Raw genomic sequence first — 11528 nt, 5'->3', positions numbered from 1 at the left:
AAATGGAGCTCAATGGCAAAAAAAATCTGAAAAATGTATTGAATATTGAAAAAAATTATGGAAAATCGGTCCAAATTTGGCCGGACGACAAAGCGTAATGACGGCTGTCCGTCATCGCCGGCGAGCATCGTTCTTCCAGATGGATGATGCCCCTCGTCATCTGTTCATCTTCTGCCCTCAAAGCGCTGCATGCAGAAACATGACGCTCTGACAAAACATGCAACCCCCCCCCCCCCGCCCCAAATTGACTGCACGATTACCAATCCAACATGTAAATGCTATATGATAGATTTGTCTATAACTGCTATCCCATAGTTGACCAGCAGATGGCTGTGCTTTATTTTTCTTGACATTACGTTGGGTTGTTGTCACTTCCGGTACAGGTTTTACTTTCGGCGTGAATGGACATGCTATATCGCTGTACTGTTTAGCAAGGAAAAAAATAAAATGGATGAAGATCAAAACTTCCATTTCGGACGGAAAGCGGACAAAGTGGTTTGTACGATTTTATTGCGTAGGTTTTATTTCATGGATTTAAAGTCCAAATGTTTTTGTGTAAATAATAGCTATATTTGTATACTTATTTCTAGTTCTATGGTGGTGTCGTTGGTGATTCATCATGCAAGTGAAATTACATGAAAGAATTAACCAGCAGTACAAGGAACCCGCAGTTCTCTGTCTCGAATGGAATCACACAACACATTGTGAATTCAGCCTCAGAGACTTCAAGTACAGTGATAGCGCATTTTACGAACGCTTTAGCTCACAAACGTTTCACCTTACGGACATTAAATTTGCGAGAATATAATCTTGGCAACACACGGAGTACTTTTTGATTTATTGAGTACCGTACTGCCTTTTAGAAAAAAAACCTGATCCTATTTTAAGAGAGTACCAGTACTACAGTGATACCTCAGTTTATGAACTTAATTGGTTCCCAGAAAGTGTATGTAAGGCGAAAAGTATGTCTTCCAAACATTAATTTCCCATAGAAAACCTTTAAAAATGAGAATAATCTGTTTCCAGGTCCCCATAAAACATATTTTTCTACTAAATAATACTTAAAACTACACAAAATATGCCTTATTTAATGTATAATAAATGTGCTATTGTATTGTAATTAAACAAATTAAGTGTACTGTATAATAAAGTCATTTTATTTACCTTTGTGATGGTCGTTGATGTAGTTGCCTCCTGATGATATCCAAGTGAAGTTGCAGTACTTTCTCAGCGGTAATACCCTCACACACTGTCCCCTGCTAGCTGCTTTTCGTTAATCCAAATCAACAGAAGTTTTTCAACCTCTTCTATTGCCTGAGACCGTTGCTAAGACAACACAGAAATACCCTTAGCCACACACGCACTCTTAATAGCTTCCTTGTTCTTAAGGATGGTAGCAATGGTCGACTTAGCGTACTGGTACTGGGATGCTAAGTCACACAAACGCACACCCCGTTTGTGTTTTTGGATGATCTTCTTCTGCTCGACTGTAATTTTGTTTTGTGTCCTCTTTGGCTGAACACCAGCCTGTGGTGGGGTCTTTTTCGGTCCCATGATAGCAAAAGTACTCCACTCGATAACAAACCACGCCTGCACTCAAAGAACCGTGCTGACGAAAACTAGTCTGCCAGCCACCGTGGCACCGTGTGGTTTGGTTTGTTTGCCGAAAACTAGTTCGTATGCCAAGATTATATTCTCGCAAATTTAATGTTCGTAAGGTGAAAAGTTCGTCAGCTAAAGCGTTTGTAAACTGAGGTATCACTGAACCTGGGTAGAGAGTGTGAGTACTTTTACCACATAGCCGTGTCTTGTACTGCTCTTCCAACAGGTTGAGTATTTCACGTCGTTCATGGCAACAGCCCGACGTGTCGAAAGCGGATACGAGCCGTCGCCGTGGCAAAAGTGGCGGTTTGCTGCAGCGCTGATTGCCATCTCGTCACCCCCCCGTCGCTGGTGTTGCTTGTTTGTTTTGACTAAACTATGGTCAGATTGCATCAGCCCGGAGGACACAGGTCGTCTTTTTCCATGAACTCCAAAAGTGGGAAAAAAAGTCCGGTGAGTGGAACAACAACAGCTGAAAACGCGTGAATTAAAACAAGTTGATTTGGAGAAATGTTCCATAAATTGTGTTTCTCTCCATCCAAATGGTACACATTTATTTCCAACATTTAATGGTCTTCATTCAGTAGCTTTTGTCTTAGCTGCTAACAGTATATACCAGTGGCGGGGCCGTGCATGTCACTCCTAGGCCTTCAGTAGTGCTACGTCTGAATCAGTCCACAAGATGCAAGTGTGGTGTGATTCACTACACGTCCACTAGAGGGTGCCGTTGGACAGGAAATAACTTGTGACTTGAAGAAACTTAAAGGACAACCGACACCTCGGGACAAGTTGCGTCCATAAATATATAGCATATAGCTATATTTTAAGTTTTAAGACTCGCGCTGAGTATTCAGGAAGTCTTGTTTTCGAGTTGATGACGATGCCTGACGTGATGTCACGTCTGGAACGCCCCTGACTGAGAAAGCTAAATGCATTTTGGGTACTTTTTTTTTCGTCTGAAAACACCATGTTAATCGCAAAATTAGAAGGAAAACTACATAAATAACGCGATGGTGAATCGTCGCGTGTTGCACCAAGACTACTATTTGATACTAGTTGACACAATTTCCCAGCAGACAAATTAGCCCATTTCCAACAGAGCCTGAGTGCCGTCTTGTGCATTTTCAAGGCGCTACATTGGAGTCCAGACGCCTCAAAATGAGATGGAATGACTTCTTTAATCGATTGTAAACATTTATGCTTTCCTCTTCAGAACTATTTGAATTATATTCATAACTGGAAGAGTAACAAGAAAGCATCTTCTCCAAATCTGAAGCCATTGTTTTGTCTCTCTAGCAAGGCAAGACGTCCTGGCGTGACGTCATGAACAAGGGAGCGGGACCTTCTGAAAATTGAAAATCTCCGAGGTCATTTTGAAGCAATTTTGGGACACTGTAACTGTGTGTCATTTTTATTGGTGTTTTGCATTTTAGTAAAAATATCAGCCTGTGTGTTTTGGGAATTTTAGATGCTATAAAAGGTTTTTCTGATGTCAGTTAGGAAACCAAAAAATGGGGTCGGTTGTCCTTTAAGGCTTATTTCGTAGAAAATTAGGTTTTATGGGGACCTGGAAACAGATTATTCTCATTTATAACGGGTTCCTATGGGAAATTAATGTTTGGAAGACACACTTTTCGCCTTACACACACTTTCTGGGAACCAATTAAGTTCGTAAGCTGAGGTATCACTGTAGTACTGGGCCTCTATTAAAATAGGATCAGGTTATTTTCTAAAATGTATTACTGGTACTAAATAAATCAAAGATTACATTTAAAAAAGAAATGCTTAAAATCCAAGTTTGAATTACAGACATAGATCTTGAAGATACTTATTTATATTCCTGGTGAACAGATTGTGATTTGCACACAAAAAAGGTTTCATCGTGTTGTACTTCGTTTGAAGAAATTCAACACATCTCAAAGATGTACTGTTTTAGTAAATACCCGCTCAATCTAATCCACATATTGTCATCATTTCTCGCAAATCCAGCGTTGTTCAAGAGAACAGCCAGCATCATTCCAGGTTCCTAACAGAACTGATTTGCCCTGGAATTCAACGCAATCCTGCTCCCCGAGATTGTTTGGTTGCCCTTTTTTCCAGAACCTGTGACACAGACCAAACCCTCCATTTCAGACAGAAACGAAACTCATGTTGCAGGACATGAAATTCAAGAACGTATTTTTCTCCCCACCCTTCCTTCGAACTAAGTGAAGTAAAACTTGGAAGTGAGAGCACTTTATTGGGAAATCGATGAAAAGGTTTCTTCAGCCGTCATCTGTACTTCTTTCAAGGTGTCGGACGTTCATAAAACAGAAAAATCCTTGGTGGGGTGAGATTCAATTTGGATCGTATGTACAACACACTTCTTAGGCAACATAGGCTTAGTTATGCTGATGAGGTGATACCAGAGCAAATGGGGCAATCAGGCCAGTCCTAGACCCCATACTCAGGCAGGACAAGAGAAGCAATCAGTCAGTCAGTGTAGCCGCAGGGAGTAGTCCCCTGCTCCCCCCAACCTGAGAGCAGGGACCAATCATAGCAGAGTCTGGCACCGCCACGTCTGGACAGTAGCGATATATAAACAGGGACGAAACTACCAGTAAAAGACTTTAGTTCACCGACGAAGCCTCTTGGATAAGAAGTGAAACGTCCGACACCTTCAAAGAAGTACAGATGACGGCTGAAGAAACCTTTTCATCGATGGACCGCTCCTGTACGACTGAGAGCTTACACCGACTTTATTGGGAAATGTTGAAATAGTATAAACTTACTCTGTTGTGAGTGGGGTCCCATCCACCCAAAGCCATTTTCCTTCCTGGATATGATCGCTCAGACCAATCCACGCGTCCTGGTTGCGACCCAATAAAGTATTAAGGAATCTCTGTTTGCAAAGAGCAGAATTGTCCCTTGCATGATGGAATTTTTTCAAAACGCGGTTACACGACAGAAGTCCGACATACACTTGAGATTTGATTGTGTCCTGCCCACATTCTCAAGATCGGTAGGAAAACAGCCACAGATCATACCGAACCGAAGTACAGTGATACCTTAGCTTACGAACTTTCCGCCTTATGAACATTAAATTCGCGAGCATATAATGGCAGACGAACAAGCTTTCGGCGGACGATCCAAACCACGTAGCGCCACGGTGGCTGGCGGACTAGTTTTTCTCACCTCCTTTCTTTGAGTGCAGATGTGGTTTGTTATCAGGTGGAGTACTTTTGCTATTATGGGACCGAAAAAGACCCCACCACAGGCTAGTCTTAAGCCTAAGAAGACAATAAAGAATATTATAATCGAGCAGAAGAAGATCATTGAGAAACACGAATTGTGTGACTTAGCGTCCCAGTACCAGTACGCTAAGTCGACCATTGCTACGTGTGGCTAAGGCTGTTTCTGTGTTGTCTAAGCAACGTTCTCAGGCAATAGAAGAGGTTGAAAAAGTTCTGTTGATTTGGATTAATGAAAAGCAGCTAGCAGGGGAAAGTGTGAGTGAGGGTATTATCGCCGAGAAAGCACGACAACTTCACTCGGAGATCATCAAGAGGCAACTACATCAACGACCATCATAAAGGTAAATAAAATGACTTTATTATACAGTACAGTTTATTTCTTTAATTACAATACAATAGCGCATTTATTATACATAAACTAAGGTATATTTTGTGTAGTTTTAAGGCTTATTTGGTAGAAAATTATGTTTTATGGGGACCTGGGAACGGAATATTCTCATTTTAGTGGTTTCCTATGGGAAATTCATTTTTGGGATAAACACTTTTCGCCTTACACATTCTGTCTGGGAACCAATGAAGTGCGTAAGCCAAGGTCCCACTGTACATAAAATAAGGTATATATTATGTAGTTTTAAGGTTTATTTAGTAGAAAATTATGTTGTATGGGGACCTTGGAACTGATTATTCTCATTTTAATGGGAACCAATTAAGTTCGTGAGCTGAGGTATCGCTGTACTTTAGTGTAGCACAATAGCTTCATGTGTCGTACGAGGAAAGCCAAAAAAATAAAGCTGTCAAACAGACATTCAGATCTCACCAAGTCAACGCCTCGTTGAATTTGGACTCTGTCAGTCTCACCTGTTCCTCCCTACTGTTGACAACAACCAGATCAGCTCCCTTGCTGAGACAGTCAACCCTGCTCTCTGCCCAGCTGCGACTCAACCTCGACACAAAGTAGCAGTTGCCGTCAAACGTCCTCCAGCCGACCGCGCATAGCATGCCTTCAGAATGTCAACAAAAGAGATTAAGGACGCTAACGAGTCACTAGACCCGTGTCTGAACCGATGACTTACTTTTCATCTTCATGGTCATTTTATCCACGATCTTCTGCAGCTCATACCTTTCTGTCTCCAGTCTGCTGTAATTTCTGCCTAGCAGCTCGTATTCAACACGCAGAGTGTTGCGCTCATCATCCAGGTAAGTTATTTGTAACTGCAGGTTGGTGTACCTGATCTGACAACGGGTACTGGTCTCGCTTAGCAAAGTATAATTTCTTTCCAGTCGGTCCTTATCCTCCTCCAACAATGTGTAATTTTTTTGTAACTGGTCTCTGTCTTTTTTGACGTCGTCATAGAGGGACTTTACAACATCCCTCTCAGAAGCCACGATGGCCTTATTGGCTACCAGTCGCTCTTTCTCTTGAACGAGGGATGCGCAACGAGCATTCAACTGGTCCTTCTCGCTTTGCAGTGAAGAATAACTCCGTTGTAGTTGATTTCTTTCATTTTTCAGATTGTTAAAGTGGGATATGCAATTATCTCTTTCGGTTGATAAAGTGGCTCTAGTTGTCAAGAGAAGCTGTTTCTCTCGACCGAGCGAATCGTAGCTGGTCTGTAACTGGTCTTTAGCCTTAACGAGGGACTCGTAACTGGCCTGTAACTGGTCTTTCCGACTTCTCACCGAAGAGCAATCGCGTTGTATCTGTTCTTTCTCATTTTTCAGACTGTTGAAGCGGGACCTCCACTGATCTCTTTCAGCTGACAAGGCGGTTTGACTGGTCTGAAGGTGGTCTCTCTGTTGAACAAGGGAGTCATAACTGACCTGTAACAGCTCTTTGTCCTTCCTCAGTGAAGAGAAATCGCGCTGTATCTGGACTTTCTCCTTTTCCAGATTATCAAATCTGGATTTGAAGTCATCCCTTTCGGCAGTCACAGTAGTTTGATTGGTTCGTAGGCTTTTCTGGTCTTGAACAAGTGAATTATAGCTGGTCTGTAACTGGTCTTTCACCTTAACGAGCGACTCGTAACTGGCCTGTAACTGGTCTTTGTCTGTCCCCAGTGTACTAGTCAGGGTATGTAGCACATCAATCTCCCTATTTAAATGGGTATAGTTAGTCTGCAACTCGTCATACTGCTGCTTCATATACTGGAAGTTGGCCGAAAGCTCATCCCTTTCGGTGGTCAAAGCCATTTCCTTCTCAAGGAGTCGACCTCGGTCTGATACCAGAGACTCGTAGACCATCTGCACCTGGTCTTTGTCCCTCGTTAGGTTATTCAGTGTAACCTCAAACTCATTTCCTTCCCTGTGGTTTGTGTCTGTGGGACAGATGTCACCGTGGAGACGATCGGATTTAGCCCGATGCTCCGTTGAATATCCAGGCAATATCTGATCTGTGAAAATTGATTTTAGGTGTTTAAATCAGTGGGGAGGGGGGTCACTTACGTTCATACTTGCACAGAGTGACGTACAGTAGATTAACTGTCCAATGTTCCCGGCCAATAGAACGGCGCACAGAGAACAAAGAGACAGAGTAATGCTTCTGGATGACTTTTTCTTTTGTTGAAAGTTCACTGAATGAAATCAAAGGAAAATATGGTCAGTTTATAATCCATTTCATTTACAAGTGCGTTCCAGTACCACTATGCTAAGTCGACCATTGCTACGTGTGGCTAAGGGTGTTTCTGTGTTGTCGAAGCAACTGTCTCAGGCAGAGGTTGAAAAACTTCTGTTGATTTGGATTAACAAAAAGCAGCTAGCAGGGGACAATGTGTGAGGGTATTATCGCCGAGAAAGCATGGCAACTTCACTCGGACATCATCAAGAGGCAACTACATCAACGACCCTCACAACGGTAAATAAAATGACTTTATTATAAAGTACAGTGTATGTCTTCAATCCAATAGCACATTTATTGTACATAAATATATTTTGTGTAGTTTTAAGGCTTATTTTGTGGAAAATTATGTTTTATGGAGACCTGGAAACCGATTCTTCTCATTTTTAATGGTTTCCTATGGGAAATGAATGTTTTGAAGACACACCTTTCGCCTTACACAAGCAATTAATTTCGTAAGCTGAAGTATCACTGTACATCTGTAATGTAAAATACGTAAAGCAATCTATTAAAATGAATCATGTATGTACGTTTGATGTATTTGAAATGGGTATTGAAATAAACAATACTATAATTCCCCATCAATACGGTAATGCTTTCACTTGACCTGACCTCCATCTTAGTTTGTATAATATTGTACATTACCTTCAGTGACAAGGCCATGCAGGGTTAAGTTCTTTTTTAAATAGTCACAGTCCTCAAGTTCCATGGAATCCATCTTTATCTGTAATGTTTTCTAATTCTGAAAAACACAAGTTGCAGCTCGCGATAAAACAAAACATACAAAGAATGTCATCGGTTGTGACAGTTTTCAAACATGTTGATTTTTGTATGACGAAACGCACACGTTCTTTGTTGTAACAAAAGAAAAACAAACAATAAGAGATATTGACTGCTGATTTGGAAAGTAATTTAAATGAACCCCCAAAAACGACTTTGTACTTTTGTTTTATTTCGTTTTGTTTCATAATATTAATGGGACAAATTGACAGCGAACAAAAAAATAAATACTGTAATAAAATAAATAAACAAACAGACAAAAGATTAAATGAATAAACACATACATAAATACATAATAAATAAATGAATAAATAAACAAATAAATAAATACACAAATAAATAAACTAACAAATAAATATAGAAATAAATAGATATAAATACATAAGTTAATAAATACATACAAATGAATACATCAACAAACAAAATAATATTAAATAAATAAATAAACAAACAAATACATAAATAAATAAACAAGTAATAGATAAATAAGGACATAAATAAATACACAAACAAACAAATAAATACACAAACAAATAAACAACTACATACATAGATATAAATACATAACTTAATAAATACATACAAATGAATAAATCAACAAACAAAAGAATATTAAATAAATAAACAAACATAACTAAATAAAAATAAATAAATAAATAGTTAGATAAATAAATACACAATAAATAAAAAAAGTAACTAAAATAGCTAAATAAATAAATACATGCATAAATAAATAAACAAATAAATAGATAGATAAAAAAATAAATAAATGAGTAAATTCCTAAATAAATCCATAAACACATAAATAAATAAAGACATAAATAAATACATTACAAAAATAATAATCACTCGTGTTGGCCTGCAAAATAAAACCCATTTCTATTTTGCTCTTCATTTTTGCCTGTAAACAAAATGAGATACAACGATTGTATTTGTTTGCACTCGTTTTTATCTGCTTACTTCTATTTCCTTGCGGCGACTTTTTTCACAACGATAGATTTGACACAAAATCTAATGGATTTATTGATGATTTATTTATGCATGTACCATTTATAAAGCCATGAAACGTCCTTACCTTGGAAGCGTGATGATGGATCAAGTGGCTTCTGCTTTCGCGTCAAATCACCAAGAAATATATTTTTTCTTCATAATACAAGAGGAAGCAGGATTTTACTGTGCTCTGATTGGTCGGAAATGAAGATATTTCTCTTGACAGTTCATGATGATCAAGCGTAACCGGAGTTCATTGACTTTGGCTAATTTTGGGGAAGCATTTGGAGTTTCTTTGTTGTTTTCTCTGCATAATCATAGTCTTACCCTGTGCTTTCACTTCTTCTTTTGGCTTCATTTCAAATTCTGCTGAAAGCTCAGGTGAAATGGGAACACTTCAAAATGATTTGTATGAAAAAAACTGTATGAAAGGCAAACAATGAATTTTAGAAAAAGACTGAAAACTAACAATCTTGCTCTAAAACATAATTGAAACCAGATCAATTCAAAACAACAACAAAATAAAAGCAAACTATAACGAAAACAGACGTCTATCTATAATAATTATAATACATTTCATTTTAAAGCGCCTTTCAAAATTCTCAAGGTCACTTTACAGTCACATGATAATTCCTTTGTGGGTGAGCAGCGGCAGCCACACGTGCCAGCGTTCACTCAACCTGGAAGTAACTCAAATAGATGGAAAGCTAGCTAGCTAATACATACCGAATAGGTAGCCATATAGCTAATAGCCAGCCAGCCACATAGCCAACAGCCAGCTAGCTAGATAGCTAGCAAGCCAGATAGCCAATAGATAGCTAGCCAGGTAGCGCACAGCCAGCGAGATAGCCAGATAGCCAACAGCCAGCTAACTAGCTGGCTACCTGGCTAGCTATCTATTTGCTATCTGGCTGGCTGGCTAGCTATCTAGTTCGCTGGCTGTTCGCTATCTGGTTGTCCTTTGCCAACTACCTATCCGTCAGTTTGTCTGTCCATCCGCTTCATATGGAGGTGTTCTCGATGACATAAAATAAGCTACGCATGAAAATCAGGCGGAGATGGATGATAATAAACTGTCAATCAACTGTCACCGCCATCAAGTCGCCGTTTATTGACCCACCTCAGACGTTAACATAAACTCCCATTTTTTTTTCTGTCACTGGTATTCACTGCTACAAAACTTAAATGCTCTCAAATTGCTTTTTGTGCCTTTTGGGGAAGATTTATTCCATTCTAGCACACAAGTACACACATCGTTCTGTGATTACAATCCCTGGAGGAAAACACTACTTTATCTCTAAAGCAGGCAAGGGCCATTGATTTGGCTTTGAGAAGGCAGAAACTCTCCTCAGGGGAGGACATTCGTTTACTATAACGTAACCCGAGCACGTCCAAGGCAAACGGCACGTTTTCAAGAGATTTCTGAACCACCCAGCAACGAATCTGATTTGTTTTAGCTCATATTTAACACCAAAGGCCTCGTTGGAAACAATCTCACTCACGAAGGGTGACGCTGCAAGCGAGAATATTTAAAAGAGGGTAACCGTGACACCTAGTGGTTATTTTTAGAATTACAACACCGGCTCAAGTCTATTATGACGTTTAGCGCACATTGCTACACGATCTGCGCCACATATGACGTATACTTCTGCTACAATAGCTAAAGAAACACATTTAGTTAAACACCAATCGAAAACTGTTCGTTTTAACTTTCGTCGTCTGCCATCTTGCCTTACCGATATTAGCCATAATCGCCTTGCATTTGTTAAAACGTCGTTCTAAAGTCGTGGTAGAAGATATTTCGGGCTTTTTCGAGAACCGACGGAAACTGCGGAAAGAGAGAATCGAATATAGTATTCATTTACCCATGGTGCATTGCAGTATTTACATTCAACGCAGCGGATGGATGGTTAGAACATGAGTTAAACTCTAAAAGACATTAAAAACAGGCACGAAACGAATACATTCTTGTTTTTAAAGAAACAATCGAATAATTCTGCAGAGGGTAATGACAATTCGTTGCAGCAAACTGCTGTTCATGATTTCGCGGCTAATGGGAATGATGATGTTGCAGCATGTTGGAAATATTCAAAGCTAAAAAAATGGTTGAAGTAGACACGAGTGCTGATATATTAGAAAATACATTTTACAGGAGATATTTGTTTGTTTTTGACTTCTTTTTTTCTTTCTTCTTTGCAGCAATTCCCGTATGTTGTTTTCACTCTTCCTTTCACCACTTTGCCGCTGTGAATATATACATTTCTCTACTGCAAGACTAATGAAGTATAGGGATGTGACAAAATATTTCA

General features: G+C 39.4%; 1 protein-coding gene across 1 annotated transcript; it reads right to left on the bottom strand.

Annotated features, from left to right (window-relative positions):
* Positions 1–253: 253 nt before the first annotated feature.
* LOC148902550 (uncharacterized) lies at positions 254–9434 on the bottom strand. Its single transcript, XM_088991178.1, has 7 exons — positions 9305–9434; positions 8095–8191; positions 7304–7405; positions 5909–7225; positions 5694–5836; positions 4374–4483; positions 254–3705 (listed from the first exon to the last, which is right to left on the bottom strand). The coding sequence occupies exons 2-7, from the start codon at positions 8165–8167 to the stop codon at positions 3573–3575; spliced, it is 1878 nt and encodes a 625-aa protein (XP_088847304.1). The 5' UTR covers positions 8168–8191; positions 9305–9434; the 3' UTR covers positions 254–3572.
* Between the last annotated feature and the right edge of the window lie 2094 nt (positions 9435–11528).

Source organism: Hippocampus bargibanti, linkage group LG02 (genome assembly GCF_051943395.1).
Source record: "Hippocampus bargibanti isolate YZ-2025 linkage group LG02, ASM5194339v1, whole genome shotgun sequence".
Taxonomy (NCBI): domain Eukaryota; kingdom Metazoa; phylum Chordata; class Actinopteri; order Syngnathiformes; family Syngnathidae; genus Hippocampus; species Hippocampus bargibanti.
The sequence above is the reverse complement of the archived record's forward strand: the minus strand, read 5'-3'. Positions and strand labels throughout refer to the sequence as shown.